We start from the raw sequence: 22,696 nt of genomic DNA, 5'->3' as shown, positions 1-22,696 counted from the left end.
TTCATAGACAGGAAGCCAGAGTGTCATGGGCTAAGTAGCCAGACCAGGTTCTTGGCTTGGAACCTGATGTTGAACCTGAGGCTGGCAGACAGGCAGGAGTCCACCGAACCAGGTTTCACAGTATCAGGGTTGCAGAGCTGGAGCCAAGACCTTCATAGAAGTGTGCCTTGTTTAGTACCTCACCAGTCCCGAAGCACAGGGAGCATGCCAGGCAGGAGGTCATGGAATGCAGGAAAGGAGCCTGTCAGAGGGCTGGCCCTTTAAGAAATTCTTCTGCAAAAGGGGGCGGAGCCTATGAGAGGCAAACAGGGGAGGCTGAGGCACAAAGGGTTTCAGTTCACATCCAGCTCTCCTCAGAGCAAGTTGCTGACCCGCCTTGCTCAGAGTAAGCCACCATCACTCGAAGAGGTGCCCTGAGGCTGGGGCAGTGCATGTAGCAGCAATACCGCCTCATATTCCTACTCCACAATTTCAGAAAACCCTTTGACCATCGATCTCTCTCTCCTTTGCAGGATGAAATTAGGCTTTGCTTGCTAGAGGGCAAAACAACAACAACAAAACAACAAAAACAACAACAACAACAACAACAACAACAGGCAGAGCAGCTTGTGTTCAATGTAGTGATAAGGCGAATGTTATGTCAACACACAGATTTCTCTTTGTGCAGCAGCAGGTTCTCTCCCTATGTGAACTCACAATCTGTTCTTGGGGTTCCCCAATCACCCTGGAAAAGATTTTGGGGTGAAACGAGTGTGAGGCAGGGAGGAGGGTGCAAATCATGTCCTGTTAGTGCTAATCCTCACACCAGTGCAAGAATTTATGCCGCCCAGTCTCCATATCCTACTGAGAATGAAGTGTAGCAATTCAAGGATGTGTTTCTCAGCCTCAGAATTCAAACTCTGGTTTTAACCTGAACAGAGACTGCCCACCCCCATGTGTCTCAGTGGATGCTTTGATGCCTGCTGTTGGCGAAACGATCTCTGCATCAGGTTCAGAAGTAAGGGCACAAAGAGAAGTGGTTTTTTGGTGACCGCTTCTTTCCGCTCAGCTGACTTGCCAAAGTTTGAGCCTGAACGCCTTTCGGAAAGGTTACTGCAGCAGAGGTTACTGTTTGCACCGGGACTTTAAATCAGAAAAGGGTGCGGCAGTTTCATTGATATTTTAACACAAGGCTTATTTTGCCTTGCCAGGGGGAGCAGGAGCAATTGCTTTTGTTACCTTTGGGATGGAAAGGACCATGAAGCTAAATAAACACATTGGATTAAGAAGAAACACAAACACTCTTATTTCAACAGAGTCTCTCCCCCACCCCGGCCCCAATGACTGACCTCAGCAAGCTATGTTCCTACTGTTTCCCAGCACTATTATTTTTTATTTCCAGCAGCCATTTTTGTTGTCAGGTGATTGTCACCAGAGGCATTAAGATCATTCCCCTAGGGCAGTATGCAGCTAAACAGATACAGTGTGCTTTGAGCAATGACTTTTAGCTGTGCAGTGAAACGGCTCTGCCCTCTCCTCTCCCTGCGCACCACCTAAACCTGTTCTGGAGGGTTGCGGGGGAACCTGGAGCATATTGGGGGGGCATGGGGGAGGAGAAGGGGACTTCAGTGGAACTTCAGTTGGATACTGCCCCTTCCCAGTAAAAGATTATTTCTGAGATTCTAAGGCCCTTTTCCGTGTGCCCCCTCCTCGAGAGGTTCGGAGGGTGGCAACATGAGAATGGGCCTTTTCTGCAGTGGCTCCCCATCTGTGGAATGCTCCCCCCAGGGAGGTTCGTTATACACCTTTAGGTGTCAGGCAAAAACGTTCCTTTTTAACCAGGCCTTTGGTTGATCTGATTTACATCCTAGGCCCTTTTAAAATGGGGTTGTTGGTTTTTTGGGAGGGGGCTATTGGGTTGTTGTTATTTTTATTTCGTATTTTGTGGTTTTATATCTTGATTTTATTCTGTGAACTGCCCTGAGACCCCCGGGGATAGGGCAGTATATAAATTTTAACAAGAACAACTACTACTACTACTACTACTTTCATTTATCACTACATTTATGACTACAACTGTATCCCACCTTTCCTCCGAGTTTGAGATGGAGCTTGAAGGGGGCACACACAGTCCTCCCCCCCCTTTCCATTTTATCATCACAACCCAGAAAAGTAGGTTACGGTAGGATGAGAGATAGTAACTCACCCGAGGTCACTCCGTGAGCTTCATGGCAGAGTGAATATTTGAACCCTGGTCTTCCGGGTCCTAGCTGAATAACCCCTACACCATGTTAAGTGTCTATGGAAGTGAACCCATGGAGACTGCATGTAAGCATGACACACACACACACACACACACACACACACACAGAGAGAGAGAGAGAGAGAGAGAGAGAGAGAGAGAGAGGCCTCTTTTCTTGTGGCTAATAGTTTGGTTCCCAAATAACACGAGATGACCAGGCCGCGTGGGCTAATGTATTTATTTTGGAGTCGTGTTATACAGAGGCATGATGCAGTGCTAATGCAAAGAGCATCTGGTGAAGAGACAGCAAGCCCAGTGTGTTCTTGGTTATAGAATTTCAGAACAAAGACGTCCCACAAGCCCAAAAGTCATGAGTCGCCCAAGAGTCCCCCTAAGTGAGACACTTGCAATATTTAATTAACAACATCTTTTCTCCTTCAGCAATTCCTCTGTGTTCCTCTTGAATTGAGCTGCCAGCTCCAACCATGGCAGTGCGTTGCAGTTGGGATAGTAACACATCCTTCCTCTTGCTCTTTGTTTTCTGGGAAAGATGCCCAGGGAAACAGCAATACTAATAGAAACTACACATCTGCTTTGCATGCAAAAGCTCTTGTGAGCTGGGAATCAATTTTGCTCATAAGACCTTTGGCATATATCCCTATCTGGGACCTTTCAAGGACAGGGAGGTCAAGGCTTCTGCTGTGAATCTGAGTCCAGGTGTTTGCAAGGAGACCTGACCGCTGATTTATAAGCATGGGATTTAAATTTAGGCTCGATGCTTAACTGCCCCATTGAGTTCAATGGGGCTTACTTCTGAGCAGCTGTGCAAAGGTTTGTGCTGTTCAACGTTGTGCATATTGTCCCTGATTCATCTTGCTTTGCAACTTACATGAGGGCAGGTTTATGTGAAACAGTGCATGCTTGGTTACTGATCCCTAATGGAAAATAAACATAGAGAAATTGTTTTTTATATATAACAGATCATCAAAACCGTTTCTTTGCATTGAGTGAGCAAGTAGGAAATGGTTAGCTGTGCACATTCTCTTGCAGAGTGGATATCATACATTGTTCCAGAAGTCATTGCTACTATTTACATGCAGTATCTGTATACATTGGTGTGTCGGGGGGGGGGCGGAATTCATTGTCACTATTTTGGAAACAAAAAACTTTTTACAAGGCTTTTAAAAAGCCCATTAGGAAAAATGGTATCCCTTCGTCGATTAATCATTGTGGTTTGGTTTGCAAAAGCAGGGTACAAATTATCATTTCTCTTCAAAGGAAATCAATCTTCAGATTGATTTAGTAGGATTATCTTAATTCTAAGAAGAAGAATGCTACTGAATTTGAGTCCCTGAAGCTTGATAATACAACTTAAGACTTCATAGTTTATTATCACACTCAAGGGAGGTTGGATCAATGCAGTCACACTAGATGAGACACCTCCAAATTTGCACCCATGAGGGCTACCTGCAGACATCCAGCCCGCAAACATAACAACACAGGGCCTCCTCAGCAACGAGAAGCATCTCACACACATGGTAAAGGGGGAGAAGGCAGAGCCTGTGAAACCAGGGACAAGAGGGACAAGCAGATACTTTTAAACCTCCTCCTCTACCCTAGTAGAGCTTTAGTTTTTCTTAAACTCCCTCAGTTTTTCTTTAAATGCAACATCACTAAGCAGTTCTTCAAAAATTGCTTGGAAGAGGGCTTAGACTGGAGATGGAGTTTTAAAAGTCTGTACCAGGAACCAAGGATAGAATAAGTTTATTCTTTCAAATATAACTTTGCTTTCTTTTCCTTTTCCTTTTTTAAAAAACCCCTCTCTTGGGGAAAGCAAGAGGTTTCTTGTCCTCTCAGGAAGTTCAGGGATATGCTATTACTGATACATTCTGCATCTCATGTTTTCAATTTTCCTTATCTTAGCAGTGTGTTCTAGAGGCTGCCCGCATGGCTCAGGGAACAACAAGGAGCCCTTTAGAGATTCATGACATCTTTCAGCACCTTCTCCTACATCAGTGCCTCCCTCCCACACACTCAACGACATGCAACGCTTCCACCTGCTAACTAACCAAGACCTTCTTCCCGGAAGATCCGAGGCTGAGCTTTCTCTCTGCCACAGTGGTCTCTTTGTCAAAAGCTCAATCAACCGGTGTTGCTTTTACACTCAACTTTCCCTTAGACACATTTTCTCTCTCTCTACCATGCTCCCGGGATGAGTGAAAAATCTCATAGTTGATCCCACAGGCCTGTAGAGGGCACCAGCAACCTTTCCTTGTCCCCCCCAGTCCCTGCCCTCACTTTGCTGCTGCTTTTGCAAAGGACAAGTTGACTGCCTAGGAGAGAGAGGAGAGAGGAGAGAGAGAGAGAGAGAGCTAGCTAGCTATCTGAGAACGGTACCTGATGTACCCATGAGTTCCCTGCTTGTGGACTGAAATTTATCGCTTAGGCCTGTCAGTCACAACAGAGGGCCTCAGTGTGGGAGCCTATGTGTGATATGCTCTTTTCCCTTGCCATTCCTCCGGTGAAACCGGAGCAGCAGCAGCAGCAAGTATCTGCTTGACCTCCAAGCCTGAGGGGCCAAGCAGCTGCAGGGAAGAAGCAAACATTTTGTAGCACTGGGTGTTCTTACACCTCTCCATGCTGAGTCAGGGAGGCAGAAACTCAGGTCCTCGTGGCAGCAGAATCTCTGTTTTTGGCTTCCCTGAGCCCCTGCTGTTGCTGACTACAGCAAGCAGTGGCATAAGGGCTCCAATGTTGGGTTGACAAGTTGCTTGAAATAAGTGTCGGGGGCAATGGAGAGAAATGGGTTAAGGCAGATATGTCCAGGTCCTCTTCCCTGAAAACAATCAGATTCCATTGGTGGATCCCCTTATAATAAGTCTGGGAACACTATGTAAGAGCATTAGAAGAGCTCTGCTGAGTCTGGCCAGTGGCCCATCTACTCCAGCTTCCAACAGTGGAGGTAGAACAAAACTATTGTGGCCAGTAGCTACTGATAGCCCTTGGTGGATGGAAGCAGTCCAATAATTCTTCGTGGCCATATATACACAGGGCTTGCGATCTCCACATGCCTCCAATGGTGCCTGCTTGAATCACCTGATGGTCTACCCTACCTGCTTCTCCTTGTCCCCACAAATGGGAACCTTTGACTGCCATGAGTCTGCGCTGCCAGAGCAGCAGAATGGCGACAGTACGTCCATGCCACGTGACAAAGCTGGGCTGGCTTGCTCAGCCACATTTCCAAGCAACCCACCGCTTGAAGTGTCCCCTGCCTGCTCTCCCCCATCACGAGCCATGCATGATCAGAAGAAACAAAGACTAGCTTAATCGTTCTGGCACCCTTTGAATTAACACCTAAGGCATGCTCCTGTCTTTAAAGGTTACTGGGATAAAAATAGAGGATGTCTGCAGAATCAAGGGCAAGTGGGGCAAACATCTGATACGGCCCTGCCCATGCCAGTCAGAGTATCGCCTACATGGCAGCGTGTTACACAGGGAAATGGGCTGGACATGGGTGGCCAGATTTGAAAGGGAGCTTCTCTGGGTAGCAAAAAATAGAAAAGTCCGTTTATCAGGTCCTTGATGGTGGTGGCCAGTGGAAAGGACGCAGCAAAGAAGCAAAGTCCAGTCAGCAATTCTAGTCCCAAGCAACCTCCTTTTGACCTTTCCATCACCCAGGAGGCACTCCTGACTTGGGCCAACAAGGCCCACTCGCCATTTATTTATGGTTATTCAGGTAATAAGCCGTGCCACCTTATGGCAAGTGGTTTGGGAACACGAGCCCATTGGCAAGGCCCACTTCTGCTGTATCCAGCCTCTTTTCTAGGGGAGCCTAACTGAAGGAGTCTCTTTCTCTTGAGTCGTCATCCTTGCACAGTCTATGCAGTCTTTAAAATGGGCCTCAACTTACTGATATTGCTGTCATGAGAAATATAACTGATTTGGGAGTCAGTTGGCTGTCCGTCTTGCAAGTCCTAGGTCAGCCCTGCCTCTCTTCCAACCCCTTCAGGAGATCTGCAGTCTTACCGGAGTCATACTTTGCACTACTCAGAGTGTCTCAGGCCTCCCACAGGAAATACCCTCCAGGCACACAGATCCTCATCAGAACAACCTTTATAGCAAATGCTTAGGGCCCCCGCCCCCCAACAAAGAGGGTGTATGCCAGGGGACCAACTTAGGGCGCATTAACCTTGATATAGTATTGCTGAAGAAAAGTGGTCTTCATCATGCTCTCTTGTAACGCTTGGCTAATAATTATTTTTCTGTAGGAAATGTTCCAGCCATTTATAGATTTTGGGACCTAGATAACTTTCTGGACATTGGCTGCAGGGATGTCATTTTTACGTTGAGTGTTTCGCCTCTGGCTTCTGGACCTGAGCAGCCACTCCACCTGTGTTGTGGTGGAATATCTACACCTCCACCCCAGGATACAGGATTGCTTGGGTCATATCCCCAGTGTGGATTTCCAGCACCCTAGAGAGAAGAACTCTACGAGGCTAACTTCTTTGGATACACAGGGCTTGTGTAAGCCAGGCCTTCTCTTGGAGCTAAAGCTACATTGCACAGATCAGCCACCAGGGGTAACTGCTGGGTGGGATTCTTGGCCATGCCTCACCTTCATGTTCAGCCCCCTGGTGTGAGGGCAGACTAGCGGACACCGTCAGAATAGAGGGGGAAAGCCAATAACAGCTATCATATGGAAGCAAACAAAGCTGTTGGCAGGCCTCTCCTGTTCTCTCGTGTTGACAGTCTGCCGGGGATTATGCTGCAGGCTGTGTGTGTACAATTGTCCTCATCCCACAGGATGTTACTGTGTGACAACAAAAGCAGCCAAAGCCTCATTAGACTCCCCTGAGCGAGGAAGTCACTAGTGGCTCCAGTCTAGCAGAGACAGATGAATGCCAAAAAAGCAGGCAAATGCTGTGAGGATGGAGCCCATGGAGATCTAGATTGTTGGTGTTTCCCTCGGTTGAGAGCACCTCTGATCTGAAAGGTCTTCCCCACAAACAAATGGGCTCTGATCCATTCTTCTAAACCCCCAGAAAGGAGCAGGCTTGTTAGGAAGGGGTTACATCTGTGCAGGCCCAGCTCCTTCCTCCTGATGCTTAATGAGATGGGTAGGATTAAGTGGCTGTAGTAGGACTGCATAATATTTTGGCAACAGGCAACTTTGCAAGTCGTTTCTCCTTCTCATCTGCTATCCTAGGTTTAGGAGGTACAGGGGGCTTCTTGCAGGGAGGCTTCCCCGCTTCAGCCTCAGGCTTCCATTCCAGCCCCGGGGACAAATGTTGAAGCTGCGGATGCTGGGCGACTTGATCCCAGAGTCTTCCGAGTCGAGGGATATGTCTGAGTTGGTGGGTGACAGGGAGGTGAAGCGCTTCAGCGGAGAACGGACTCCCTACCATGGGAGACTGCAAAGGGCTTTTGATGGTGGGTGAGCAGGTGCCCACATTCTTAGGGCTGGGACAAGATGATTTCCTGGTTTGTGCTTCCGGGGGTGTGAAGATCCTGTGACTCTCCACGATGGAGGGTTTCGGAGACTGGGCCACAGAATGGGTGCCCTGCTGTTCTCATGCCATTGTTGGATGCTGCTGCGTGGCAGAGGGATGCCCCAGTGCTGGCAGGCATGGTGAAATACTTGTTCCCATTCATCCGCACTGCTTTGGGAGACTGCAGTGGGCTCTTGTAGGTCGGAGACTGGCTGCCTAGCAACCTGGGACTGTTGTTTGAAGACGCACTGGCATGCGGCGGTGCAGTGGAGACAGGGAGAGAGACACGCCTGTATCCGTCCGCCCTCGTTGGCCTGGGAGATGGCAGTGGGCTTGGGGAATGGTTGCCCACACTCTTAGGACTTCCACCTGAGGGAGTGGCAGGAGGAGTGAAGGGCCTGAAGCTCTCTATGGCCACAGCTTTGGGAGAAGAGCTCTTCCTCTTGGCAGCGTTGATGATGTTTCTGGCCAGCAGCACCTGCATTTGCCGGCTGGACTTGGGGTCGGCCTCCTGCCGAAATGGGGACACAGATCTTTCGCTCCAGGATGGAGACATGGGTGGAGGAGGCGGGGTCATGACACTGGCTACTCGAAAGGCCTCTATAAGCCCTTCCTCAGGCTCTGGAGTTTGGGCTGGGCTCACCCAGCCGTCTAAACTGCTAGGTGGTCTGCGAAGCAGCCGGGGAGTCCAAGTCGGGGAAGCAGGGAGGGACATCTTTCTTTCCTGTAAGGGGACAAGAGATGAGGTCAGTGTCCTGCCCCTTGACATCCTTCAAGCTAAAGTTTATCAATGGAAGGCTGGTCTGAAAGATGAAGTATGGGTCCAGAGAGCAGGACCTCTGAAATTCCTTTCCCAGCTGTATTATTTTCTCAATGGGTGACCTTGGACAAGGCACATGATCTCACGGAATTACCGTTTCTCAATTAGTTCAGTGAATAGAAATATAATGCTGGACATCACTGTAAGAGGGACGGGTTCATATGTGAGAACTAATCAGAAAAACCTTGAAAAACGGAAGGGGATAGAGAGAGAGAGAAATTCCAATGAGAAAATGGACACACAGCTTTCAGCCAGACACAGGCAAGTTCCTAGTACCAAACACTGTGGCTTCTAGAACCAATGACAGTGGCACACCCTGTATGGCTTTTCACTTGGTACTATCTCCCACCCAAGCATTTATACTGCTAGCATAGGTTTGGGGAGGGGAATGGCAAGAAAGAAAGCAAGGCATGGGTCTGCAGCGGAATGCAACTTCAAACCTTTCTTTGCTATCTGATGGCTTAACTAGTGGAATATGTGCTTGTTTTCAAATTCATCATTTCCCTTTAAGCTGGGGTCTTAGGTGGCTAACACACAAACGACATAGGCACACTCAATTTTCTCTATCACATGGACAACAACTTGGAGTGTTCACGCTTGGAGAGCCAGTGTGGTGTAGTGGTTAAGAGCGGTAGACTCACTAATCTGATGAACTGGGTTGCCTCTCCACTCCTCCACATGCAGCTGCTGGGTGATCAAAAAACTGGAAGTGAGTGTTTCTGGTTTTCGAACGTTCTTCTGGAAGCCGAACGTCCTGATGGAGCTTCTGCGGCATCTGATTGGCTGCAGGAGTTTCCTGAAGCCAATCAAAAGGCATGCTTTGGTTTTCTCTAATGTTTCGGAAGTCGAAACAGACTTCCAGAATGGATTCTGTTCAACTTCAAGGTATGACTGTTTTACTGTATTAAGCAATGGTTTTGCCAGAACCCATTTAAATAAATAAAACAAATCTGTACTATTTGTGGTTGAGCCAACCATTTCTGCTACAGGCATTTGCACCAAAAGTGGGGACGCCGCCAGACTTAGACCTTACCAAGAATCTGGATGTTATGAGACAACTCAAGTTTCCCAAAACAAGCACAGGCAGGGATATCTCAGATCCCTTCTCTCCCAGCTGTCCCAGTAAAGAGGTAGGGAACTGCAAGAAGGGTTTGGTGAATGGGCAGATGTGGCTGGAACCTACCTGGAACAAAAGTCCCACACTCTAGAGAAGAAGCAATGCAGAAGCATCCATGCTCTGACATGCAGGCCAGGGTTGCAGCCCTCAGTTACAAGGAGCAGCAATTACTTTTTCATAAAAGACCCAGGTATCCTCTGTTTCTGACATCTCAGCAGAATTGAGCTGTGCATTTTTGGACACTTGAAGAATGCATCTCTCTCTCTCCCCGTCCCAGAATGCAAGCTCTAAGAGCTGGTAATGCATGCTATTTCTGTCACGTGTGTCTCCACACTGCCTTTCTGATTTGCACTCAGGTCTCTATGTTGGATCAGGCACCTAGATGGTTTAAATGAAGTAGTTCCTCTACACTGAGGGCATAACATGTTGCATGACCCCTCACCACTTAGATCACTGCATGTGGCAAATCTCCATTCAACTGCTGGTGCACAGCAGGCAGATAAGCCACCCAGCAAGTTGTACTACGTGCTGTGTTCAAAGCATGAAGAAGCTGCCACATAGAATCTCTTTAAGCCAGTGTACCATGTAGACTGATTCTCTGGTAGCGATGGATGGATTTGTCCACCTGGGTTCTCCGCTTCATGTTTTTCCAATCTTAAGTTCAGTTCTCCAAATAAACATTTGAAAATTTGTCAGAATTTTGTGTGAATTTTTTCTAATAAACATGTTTGTTTGTAGATTTGATGGGATGCGGTTGGCGCTGTGGGTTAAACCACAGAGCCTAGGGCTTGCTGATCAGAAGGTTGGCGGTTTAAATCCCCGCGACGGAGTTCGAAAGCACCTCAAAGTGCAAGTAGATAAATAGGTACTGCTCCAGTGGGAATGTAAACAGCGTTTCTGTGTGCTGCTCTGGTTCACCAGAAGTGGCTTAGTCATGCTGGCCACATGACCCGGAAGCTGTACGCCGGCTCTCTTGGCCAGTAACACGAGATGAGCGCCGCAACCCCAGAGTCAGACACGACTGGACCTAATGGTCAGGGGTCCCTTTACCTTTACCTTTACAGATTTGGCCCACGTACCTATTTTTTGCAAGCAATCTTCCTCAATATTATCCATGCTGTTTTCACCGATATATGCACTTCTATGCACACTTTCCCTTAATAAATGCAATTTTGTAAACATGGGTTGGAATAGTGTGAATTTTGAAGGGTAGCTTTGCTACGGTTCTCATATTGCTTTGGAAAATGAGAAGTAGGTAGGTTCATCTTTAAATGTGAACTGAATCAAATTTCTCTCATCCCAACTCTCTTATCCCATTAGAACCATGTGAGAAATGGCTTCCCACATGGTTCTAATGCATCATGCTGAGCAAGAGTGGGCATATTTCACACTTGCAGAATGTACTTTGCTTTTCCCTAGAACAGGGATGTCCAACTCCCAATAGACTGCAATCTACTCACAGTATTAAAAAAAAAACAACTGGCAGTGATCTACCCATTGTCGTTGGACGGGCCAAAGTTGTTGAGCTTTTTTTTGGGAAATGCAAAGAGGAAGGAGATTGCTGAGAGGGCAGAGATCTACCAGGATCTAGCAGGAACACCCCACGATCTACCAGTAGATCGTGATCTACCTGTTGGACATGCTTGCCCTAGAATACGGAGGTCCTCAAACCAGAGCCAGGTACAAAATTGTGAATTGAGGGTGGAGCAAAATAAAAAATTCCAGCTTGTGGGCAATGAGCAATGAGCCATACACTGAGGCAACCTTCAGACACTAGTATAGCCTGCCCAGATATGCCGCCTTCCAGGAGTTTTTGGACTACAAGTCCCATCAAACCCCTGTCAGCATGGCTGTGCTTGCTGGGGCTGATGAGAGTTGTAGTCCCAAACAGAGACTGTGGCAGAGACTGTGTTAGGACAAACCTGCATCTGAGTTACTACGATTTAGGAATTCTAGCAGAAAACTTTGCAGCTGGTCAACAGAGCTGCATAAAGATCTGATCAAAGACAGCGAGTGAATGCTCATATTTTATAAGTGAGGAACACTGAGAGATAAGCGACTGGCAGGAGGCCAATCAAGGCAGAATTGCTGTTGTTCCTTTTGCCTAGGTTCAAACTCATGTGCTACATGTTATAAAAAGAAAGGCTGGGATGTTAAGCATGGGTTTTGAGGGTCCTCTGTTCACTACTGTACAATCTGACCTGCTGGCAAGCTGGTCAGGAGTAGCCATTGAACTCAGAGCATAATTGCTCCAGATACTGCTAGGGGTACTAGTGCTGCTGACCCAGCTTAGCGTATGAACCCAGATCGGGAGAAGTGAAATTCATTAACGAGTCTGTTGTTCCTCTCATTAATGCAGAAGAATGGCAAGTGGTTCTTTGTTGTTGCTTTTAAAAAAGAAACTAACACAAAAACCAAGGTGCTGGTACTCAGATCTTGATAAAAGTTCTGTGGGTACCAGCACAAAATGGTTGCCATGGGCAGCAAAAGGTGGGAGTACTTTGTACCAATGAGTACTGTCACAAAACAAGCACTGCAAACAGCACTTGCTGTTTTTGGGCAACTAGCTATAGAATAAGCAGTATAAGGCCATGGTGGATCTGAAGTGGGGTGGTGCTGAGTCCGACACCAGTTGTGTGATCCCTTCAATGACTGATGTCATGGTTATTGAGACATTATACTGGGTCAGATCACTGATCCAAATGGCTCATATTGTCTACATTGACTGCCAAAGGCTTTCTAGGGTTCCAGACAGAGGTCCTTCCCAGCCCTGCTTAGAGTGGCAAGGGATTCAATCTGTGAACTTCTGCATTCAAAGCATGTGTCCTAGCTACTGATCTATGACCCTGCCAGCCTATAGAAACACTCCAAACTATAAGAAAGGTGCTTCAGGTGTTTATGTGATTTTCCAAGTCATATCAGCAGTTGGGCAACAAGCATTACAAAGAAAAGTAGAATCTCCCTCTCCCTCTCTTTCTCTCTCCCTTTCTTTGTTCTTCCTATCCAGCTGTAGGATTCCACTGCATGAACCTCTTTCATTTCCTCAGTGTGTTCCCCGTGCTACCAACCATTTCACTGTCTGCCGCTAGCGGAAATGCTGACACATGAAAATAAGCGGTTTGCTTACATTTCTGTGCCAAGGATTACAGAGGTTTAGTTCATGCTCTGCATCCCACCCATAACTAAATCACAGCAGAAACTATTGGAAAGAGTGCTTAAATTTCCTTTGCTTCCAGTACCCTATTGTCTATGGAGGCTCTGTTCCCTCTCCACTGTCGCTATGATGTTTCAGCAAAGGGAAGGGGCTCTAGACGCGGCCAAACAGAGGAAGTTTAGACATGAAGCATCTGCCAAACCAAAAGCATTTCGCAAACACCTCCCACTGTGCAAGAAGACCCGTAACAGTGGCCCAAGGGGTCACAAAGATGGCACCCATGAACAACCATGTCCTTTAAAGGTATAGCATGTATACAGCCTCATTTTCACATATTTCCAAATCTTACAATTCAGTTCTCCAGGTTTCCATGTCAGTTTTGCGATTTAAAAAAAATCCTCATGTAAATTCATCAAGAGTATTTCTCCCAGTATATTAAAAAAGGGGTTGTTTTTTTGCCAGAGTACAGATTTTGGCAAAACCATTTCCCCCAATGTAATACTTTTAAATGTTATCATTACTAATAATATAAAAGGTAAGGGGAAAAGGACCGCTGGACGTTTAAGTCCATGTATTTTTATGCACACTTTAATCTAGCAGTCACATTTTTTGGAGGGGGGGTTACACATTACGGTACTTGGCTGAAAAACCCCATTACAAAATTTGGAGGAACGGCAGATTTTGAAGATTGGTTGTATTTCGGTACCGTTTTGAAAAGTTGTGGAAAGAAGATAGGCTCACCTCTCAATGGGAACTGAATCAACCCCACCCCCACCCCATATCCCTAATCTAGGCAACAAGTAGCCCTTGTCAATACCATTCAAGGCCACACTCCAGCTGGGCAAAAACCCTGGAGGGGAGTGTGGAGCAGGACTGTGACTTGGGAGGAGGCATGGCATGGGGCTGTACCCAAGAGTGTAGGGAGTGCTTACGAAGCTGCATTTGCTTCCTGGACCTCAGGTTCCCCACTTCTGACCTAGTTAGTTCTCCCTAATACTACCATTGCCATCACTGCCACTGCTTTGGGGGAAAGCAGGTGGAGGAGAGGAAAAGCTTTTGATCATTCACTTTGTGTGGTGATGGCAAAAGTGGTAGCAGTGCTGAACAGGACTCTTTTGTTGCGTTTGTTTACCTTGGAGGCCGGGCACTGTGTGGTTTCAGTACAGAAACTTCATCCAGCCATATTTATTTTTAATGGGAGTGCTGAATCTCAGCAGGGCTACTCCCATTTCTCTGCAGCGACACCCTGCCATCTTGCAAACCCTCTGTCTTTTGTTTTGGTTTTGTAATCCGTTCTTTTTGACGTTGTGCATTCCCTCTTACCTGTGCTGGAATGCACAGACAAACTTTCTTTTTTTAAAAAAAGGGGGGCCAACAGGGGGCAAGTCTATCCTGCCCCATCTGCTCTATTATGTGCAGCTGGGATGTCAGGCCTTTGTGGTTGTAGGTGTACACCAGGCAAAGGCTAAAATGCGGTTGGAACACAATACTTCAGAAGAAAAGGCTCGGTGCAATGCGAGCTTATGCATTTTTTTTAATGCTATGTAAAAATGTAGAGTGGTTTTCGGTAAAAATAAAACCCACTTCCCTAAGTAGATGTGTTAGCCTAGTGAAACAGAAACCTGCTCCTAGTTTTTGCTCTAGCCTAACTCAGGCATCTTGCAATCTTATCCTAGAAGTTTCCATTACACTTTAAAAACGCAACTGCTCAGCAGCAAAGGGAAGGCACTGCACTGAGGAATGTTTCCTTACTGCTTTGTTTCAACAGGGCGTTGCCTTCGATGGCCTTTTGTTACAAGGCAGACTTTGGTCACTCTCCCATCCCTTCCTCAGGAAGAGACTGTGAAGAACCCCTCCAGATTTATGCTGCTGGAATCTCACCCAGGTGCCCCAGTAGCAAGAAGCTCAGGTTCTGAGCTTCCTGTCATTGCTGCACTGGCCAGCAACTTTGGAGGCAATATAACTGCAAATTACATATTTCCCCAGGGCTACATGACAGAAGAAGATCCTATAAGCATGACCTATTTATATGGCCACCTCTAGCACTGTAATAAAGAACTGTTAACCACCCACTGGCATCATGAATGAAGGCAGCCCTGTGGTGGGTGGGTATGGATGAATCTATTTTGATTCCTCTCAGTTTCCAATTTTAAGTTCACTTCTCCACAATTATAAGCTCAGTTCTGCATTAATAAAATTTTTAAAAGTCCTCATGAAAACCCACCAGCATTTTAAGCATCCATTTCTCCTAATATAGGAATTTATGAATGCAGGTTTGTCTTAATATAATGCATTTTTGTATGTTACCCTCACTAACACATGCATTTTTATTCACGCTTTCCCATAATGCTTGCACATGTTGTTGTAACTGCATTGCAAAATTCAAGAAGTGCAAACTCGGAAGCATATTTTGATTCTCGTGTTGTTCTGGGATGTGCAAATTAGGTGCGTTTGCATAAAATTGTGAACCAGACCAAAATTCCCCCTCACCTTCTCTAATGATGGGTAACATCCTGTGGTGAATTTAGCATTGCTCCTGCAAATGTCTGGCTTTCTCCAGACTTGACCAGAAAGTAAAAGAAAACAACAACAACCAAAAACTCCTGTGCTGTATGGAACCATTTAAAATGCCTTTACAGGGAATATTGTTTGTGTCACACACTGCAGTCTTTTATTTCTTCATTGCTAGACTATGAGAAATCTAAAATGTGCACACCTGAACACCTGCAAATGGGAAGTGCCAAGTTTTGTTTTCCTCTTCTGAAGAGGCTGCAACACTTAAAAGACAGCAGAGCTTAGCAATGGTTTGGTCTCCTCTGACAGGGCATGTGTTTTCATTTTATTGAAATGCAGTCGGGATGGAGATGAAGAGGGCCTTACTTGCCCCTCATCAGATCAATACAACTTCCATGCAATTTCATTTAATGGTGTTTTATGGTTTATCATTGAACACCTCCCTGGAATTTTATGATGTGGCAGTGCAGAAATACTTTTCTAAATAAACTCAATTGTCAACATTGGTGGAACCGGCTAGAGATTTGCACAAGTATGTGTGAAGGCTTCCATCTTAACTAACTTCCCAAGGATTTTGTCAGACATTTCTGAAGGAAATGGTAAAAAAGACTGCTATACCTCTTCTACACTGCATATATCTGTGGCCATAAACAGCAGCAGCCTAAGCTTGCACTCTATGTTGGACATGTAACTTCAGAGTTGATGGCAGAAGCCTTTGCTCTATAAATACCCAGCTATCCCATAGCACTTATCCTGTAATTTTCCTGCCATCCCTGTAACTATCCCATCTTTTCCATCCTATGTATACTGCTCCTCCGCAGGCATTTGCCCTATAAATTCACTAGAATTACAGAGCTTCTCCACATGTTCTCCTACTAGGGACATGGCCTACAATTGCCAGCTAGTGAGCTCTGCTGGAATGTAGCCTACAGCAAGTGGCACACTCGTCTCTAGGGCTGAATCCAGATTTTAGTCCTGCTTCGAGGAGACCCCTTGAAATCAATGGACTTAAAAAATTAGCTACTGATTTCAATGGGCCCACTCTTAGCATGACTGAGTCTGGAGCCAAACCCAGGTATCAAGCTTGTAATGTTCTGTTGATAGGAATTTTCACTTGTACGAAGCTTTGATGCACGGTACTAATTTTGGCCAGGGGTGAAGATGTGGAACTGAACGAACACGGTCATGTGGAATTTGCATTTAGCGCTACCAACCAACGGAGGTTGTTGGCTCATGAGTCTTGATTGGTAATTCTACCTGGAAATGCTTAATTTTTTAACTCCCTTCAGTTATGTCCTCACAGAAGGATTTGTCTGGCAGCCTTGTGAGATCACAAAGAAAAGACAGAGATGTAGAGAGAGACAGAGAGAGACAGAGAGAGAACTAGATTGTGTCCTTTCGTGGCAATGGGTTGAGTAAACACACTGCATCTACCTTTTTAATTTATTTGAGCTGGTTGATCCAAACTGTCATGGGATTGAGGAGAGACTGACTATAAAGTACTACACACTAGATTTAATGGAGGTTTGATTGCTCAACATGAGCACCTGGTTTTATGGAGCTTGTCTATTCCCAAAGGGCAGTCTGTAGTCAGCTTCCTTCAAGAGACACTTCTTAATGCCCAAAATTAATGAACGAATGAAATCCACTTGTACGTTCTGTATGCAGGACTTTACCGGCCTCCCAGTTTTGCAACTAATGCATGGCTCCTCGTGGTCTTAATGCCACCCCAGGTTGTCAACTGTATTATGCAGTGCTTGGTGTGTCTCTTTTGAAAGAAAATGACAGGTGCTTGATTACTCTGCGCAATACCAGACCATAGACCCCCCTAGACGATGCTATGCTGGAAGACCTGCATAGCTAACTTCAAAGTCTGCGTGGAAGTACAACACTGCAGGCCACTAGCCTTTGAGGGGGGTTTCCTACTATCCAAATCCCAGGAGAAATAAACCACCTGGAGAACTTCAGTTATTGGGAAGTACAGAAATGCAGTAAGTACCCAAACTTCTTTTTGACCAGTGTGTCGGTGGTGTTGTCAGCCCCAAATACTCAGTACTCTTAATCAGATCCATGGGAGGTAATGAAAGAGCAGTAAAATTAAAAGAGATACTTTTGAGGTTTGCTTTATTTGCCTTCTGGTCTTTTCAGAGCACATTCTATGCTTCCTCTGCCCTCGTCCAACAGCCACGAGGGCCAGAAACATATTTGTTAACAGAAGATACTGCATCATGGGATCATCTCCCTTACACCCCTGATTTCTGTTAGTATTTGCTAGTGTGGGCAATCTTGCCTCTGCTGTGGGGCAACTACAGAGTCACTTTGAGAAATGCTACTGATATTCAATCTTCACAATCATCCTATCATCTGTTGTACAAAACTTCACTATGATATTCACCCAGGGCTAAACAGTAGCACTGAGCTATATGTTATCCCTGTGCCACAGTTGCTTAGAAGCCTGCTTTTGCCAACTTTAATAAGAACATTATCCTAAATATGTCTGGGTACAGATTTCTTTGTGTAACATAATAGCAGCACACCTGCAGAAACCTATTCGGCCACCAAAGGAACAATTTCAAGTGTGTCTTTAGCCTAGACCCTTCATGATGGGTGGGGTGGGGTGGCAATTGTGTGGCTTTCCAGATCAGCAAAACAGGGTACTGTAAGTTCATCAGCATTACTGTGCATTGCAAATGGGGTGCTTAGAGGCTATTTGCATCTTCACTTCACCCTGAAGTGATTCGCAGTGTTGTTGTCTAAAGGAGACAATGAAAGAAAAGTAGAGAGTGGGGAAATATACAAAGCAGAAAACATATCGGAGGCAGAAACAGTATCAGTGGAAGTGTCATTGTCCGAAATCAAAGACGTTCGAGTGGGGAAAAGGGGCACATGCCTTTTGGCGTCAGCAGAGAGCAGAGGTTGCAAGCAGGTCATGCTAAGTCTCCGGATGCATAGAGAACAGAGAAACAAAAGTCTTGCAGAGCAAGGAAGAAATTCAGAAGGCAAGGCGGAGAGATGAAGCCAGAGATTTGATGCTCCATAAAGTTTCTGGGCAGCAGAAGAAAGAAGGCACCAGACGCTCCTCCTGTTTCAGTCAAGCTTCTGCTAACAATCTTCTAGGACTCCTATCCTTGGACTACTTTTATGCTCCTACTGTGCACTGCATTCACACACTCTTTAGCTCCCTTTGGAACTTAAATCTGCACAAATGTATGGTTCCAATTGCACAAGTTCTGCTAGGACAGCCAAGGCATCCCAGGATTATGTTAGACTAGGCTTCCACCACAGACCTTGGCCGCAGAAATGCCTGAGGGGAGCACCTGTCTGCTCACTTGAGCTCAGTTTCCTTAGTGTAAACGTTGTCTGGCCCATTGGAGTTTGAGATATGGCTATATTGTATGCAAATCCTATTGGATTTGTAACCTGCAAGCTGTCTTCGTTTTGCTTTTTTGCCCCCCCCCCTCTTTTTTTTTGCACACCACCAATCAGCAGCTAACGATGACACTGGCCATTTTCCCAAACCCATGTACAGATACCATTACTTGTAGTAAAAAGGTCTCCACACCTGAGGCTCAATTCCAGCATTCTTGGTGGAATAAGAAGGCCTTGGAGCTTGGAAGACTCCTTTTGCTCTCGGTGACAAAATTCTCGAAGGGTATTCAAAAGGTGGCTCCTGCGATGCTTCCATGCTTGTTTGGACATTCTGAGGGGCAAGCGCAGTCCCGGGTGATGGGGCGAAAGGAGCAGGATATGGTCTGCCCTGGCTGAACTGGGCAAGTGGATGAAAAACAGGAGAAGGAGGCAAGGGAGATGTTGGGCAAGAGGCCTGTCTCATATACATGGACTCAGCAACCACAGGCTTGGGCGGCGGTGCCCCTTTTGGTAAGGACCTCACGGGGTCTTTGGCTGGGGAAAGGATGAACAAGGACGACTGAAGCTGGTAAGGCTGCTGCTTGGAGATCTCCAGCTCCTTTTTGGAATCTCACTCTCCGACATGTTGCTGTTGTACAAAGGCAGAGGAGGAGCTTTGGGAGATCTGGCTGGACTTTTGGGAGGGGCCTGGAATGTGACTGGGGAGAGATGAGTTCTGAAGCGTATTTCCAGGAGGGAGGGAGGGACATGGTAGGGGAAGGTGACCTGCCTATGTCTGGGTGCGGTGGAGACTCAATGACATACTTCTGCATCCTCGACTGCCTTCTGGCAAATAGTTCTGCCCCCTTTCCTCTCGCCTCAGATAGGCTTTGGTTGGATTTGATCATCGGCTTGGGTTGTATTCTTGGTGACCTTAAACACGAAGACCACTCTGGGGCTTATCTGCAGGAGCCTGGGCTGGTCCTTCTATTGATCTGTTTTCGGGCAGAAAGTTAGAGGCCTCCGCGCCCAGAGCAAATGGCTCCTCTTCCAGACTGGATGCTCCTCCTTGTCCTCTCCCCTTTTTCCTGTTATCTGCTCTCTGGACTAAATTCAAGAGATCTGGATTAGGAGCCACTTTGGGCTTCTCAACAAAGGTGAACATGGACTTCTTTGTTGCTCTGCGGGCTACAGACTCCTCCAGAAGGCCTGTTTTGGTTGCTGGTGACTCCCTATCCTCTCCTCCAGGAAGAGGTCCTGGTCTGCTGTTTACATAAGTAGCCTCATGGGGAACAGGAGCTTTCTGTTCTTCAGTAGGATACAGCGCTGAGTAGGCCGGAGGTGACCTGACCCTAGTTACTGGCGGAGGGCTGGAAACCGTCTCTGCATAAGTGGGTGGAGGAGGAAACTCAGCCACAGGACTCTTCTCTGTTGGCGCCTGAGCTGCAGCCAGCAGTCGAGTCCCAAATGGTCTTGCAGTTCGGTTCTTCACAGGCAACGGTTTAGACAAAGTCAGGCGTACTTCACAGTACTGCTATTAGTGTGTGTCACGGTCTCGCTGGGCTGCGTGTCGGTAGCTAGCATGGGTTTCTCTTCCTCAGCAGCAGGCAAACCATCCTGTCCTCAATGATTGGTACATCCGGCTCCTTGCTGAGAATCTCTCCGTTCTCCTTCCTGTCAATCACTGGTTCACTCATTGCTTGTCAAGAAAAATATGTTTTCCTGATCAACAACAGGTGCATAAGGTGCCTTGTCAGGGATGTTGTTGTTGTTATTCTTGCTGTCAATATTTGGCAAATTATGGTTCTTTATCGAGAACATGTTTTCCCTGTCTGCATGCAGTATGCATGGCACCTGTTCAAGATGGTGCTGTTATTCTCCCTGTCAGCGGACAGCATCAAAAACAGGCAGTATTTTTTTCCATATTGTCAACAACTGGCACTTGCTCAGTAACTAGTGCCTTTTCAAACTCGTTGGCGATAAGTTCATGCATTCCATTGGTGGAGGCTGTCCCCGTAGTTTCCTTCAGGTACACGCTGAGAGGGATTTGCTCAAAGTCTTCAGCCGGGGATTTCCTCAGAGGACAACGTGGTGTGGATTGTGGAAATGGCCTCCTCACTTCTTATTTTATGCCTTTGAGAGCCCTGTGTGTTATCTAGAGTCTGCTCCAGAGCCAGGCTTTTTTCGTATTTTTCCATGCTGCCTTTTTGCCCCCGCAACTCAGAGTTCTTGGCGCAGGATAATCCTTCCGATGCTCCGATGTCTATTGAGGCCTGCTTCAAATGAGACTCTTTCCCCATATCTTGGGCTGCTTTGGTGCTTATGAGTAGCTCTGGGGATGCGTTCGGCCCCTGCTTGCTTCGCGCTTGTTGTCTTGGGGGCTTCTAAGGTAAAAGCATTCACCCGCTGCTTGCGCCGGTGAAACAGAAGGACCCCTTTGGAGTTGGAGCTGGGTGGGGTTGTCAGCTGAGCAGCAATTCTCTGGCTCCTGGCTTTCGCTTCCTTCAGCTCTTCTTCAGAAAGGCTGGCACTTCTCAAAACGTCTGAGGAAGAGAAAGAATACAGAGGACAGTGTTAACTTCAAGAATCAAAAAGTCCCAGAAAACACACACACACTACACATCTACCCAACTGGAAATATGATTAATTTAAACTAAAACTTGTTGGTCATAACTCAGAAAAAACACCTGTACCTGCATGTAAAGCATATACTGAAGCAGTAACTCAAAGCCAAACAAAATCACAAGCCCACAGAGGTAAATAGTTGTCAAGGCTTTTTAAAAAAGATGCTAATGTATTTCAGCAGACACACTGCCATTGATACTAAGTTGTAATCATAACATAGAATTAAAAAGTGACCTACTAGTCACAGTTGGCCGAAAAGAATATGGTTGTCATTGTTTTAAATGCCAGTAATAGCTGCATAATTATTGATATTATTAATAAATAATAATAATAATAATAATATAATAATAATAAAATAAATTTATTTATACCCCGCCCTTCCCAGCCAAAAACCGGGCTCAGGGCAGCTAACACTAATTAAAATCACAACAAAAACATAAAAACAATCAATTTAAAATACAGATTAAAATACAAATTCAAAATTCAAAATTAAAACTGCAGTCTCATTTTCAAATAGCCCACCAATAAAAGAATGAAGCATAAGTATCAAACAGAAACCAACCCAAAGGCCAGGTGGAACAGCTCCGTCTTGCAGGCCCTGCGGAAAGATGCCAAATCCCGCAGGGCCCTGGTCTCTTGTGATAGACTGTTCCACCAAGTCGGGGCCAATACTGAGAAAGCCCTGGCCCTAGTTGAGGCCAACCTAGCATCTTTGTTGCTCGGGACCTCCAAAAGATTATTATTTGAGGACCTTAAGTTCCTACACGGGACATACCAGGAGAGGCGGTCCCTTAGGTACGAGGGTCCTAAGCCTCATAGGGCTTTAAAGGTCAAAACCAGCACCTTAAACCTGACTCTGTACTCCACCGGGAGCCAGTGCAGCTGGTAGAGCACTGGATGAATGTGGTCCCACGGCAAAGACCCGGTAAGGAGCCTCGCCGCGGCATTCTGCACCCGCTAGAGTTTCTGGGTCAGCTTCAGGGGCAGCCCCGCGTAGAGCGAGTTACAATAATCAAGTCTGGAGGTGACCGTCGCATGGATCACTGTGGCCAGATCACAGCAAGAGAGGTAGGGGACAGCAGTACTCTGTTGTACGCTCTGAATACCAGTTGCTGGGGGACAACAGCAAGATTCGTTGCACTAGGGCAATAGAGTGCTTATAACTCACTTTAATTGCTCTAGCCTAAATTTCTGGTATGCACTTGAATCCCATAAAATACTGGCAGCCTGGAGGCAGCCTTTTTCATTCCTGAAGAACGATTGCTAGTTATGCTGCAGGGGGCAAAAAATAAAATAAAAAATGTTCAGAATACAGAAGCCCTGTCCCCTATCCATGAATGCAGAAATACTGGGTTTTGATTATGCTGTTCAGAATACTGTAGACTTCACCAAGACCCACTGTGTCAAA

The 22,696-nt window shown here is 46.3% G+C and overlaps 2 protein-coding genes across 2 annotated transcripts in view; both read right to left on the bottom strand.

The window, feature by feature from the left end:
• Window positions 1–6,189: 6,189 nt before the first annotated feature.
• On the bottom strand, window positions 6,190–20,360 carry LOC117042302 (synaptopodin-like). The gene is given in 6 exon segments (XM_033141849.1): window positions 6,190–8,434; window positions 18,878–19,279; window positions 19,282–19,395; window positions 19,398–19,621; window positions 19,624–20,197; window positions 20,301–20,360. Coding segments are annotated over 6 exon segments (2,133 nt in total). The 3' UTR covers window positions 6,190–7,675.
• The window catches only part of LOC117042301, a 42,597-nt gene continuing 40,097 nt past the window's right edge, over window positions 20,197–22,696 (bottom strand). The window contains exon 3 of the mRNA XM_033141848.1: window positions 20,197–21,206. Coding sequence (XP_032997739.1) covers window positions 20,884–21,206 — 323 coding nt within the window. The 3' untranslated portion in view covers window positions 20,197–20,883. The remainder of the gene's footprint in view (window positions 21,207–22,696) is intronic.

This window comes from Lacerta agilis, chromosome 2, assembly GCF_009819535.1.
Source record: "Lacerta agilis isolate rLacAgi1 chromosome 2, rLacAgi1.pri, whole genome shotgun sequence".
NCBI lineage: Eukaryota > Metazoa > Chordata > Lepidosauria > Squamata > Lacertidae > Lacerta > Lacerta agilis.
This window is presented reverse-complemented; position numbering and strand designations above follow the sequence as displayed.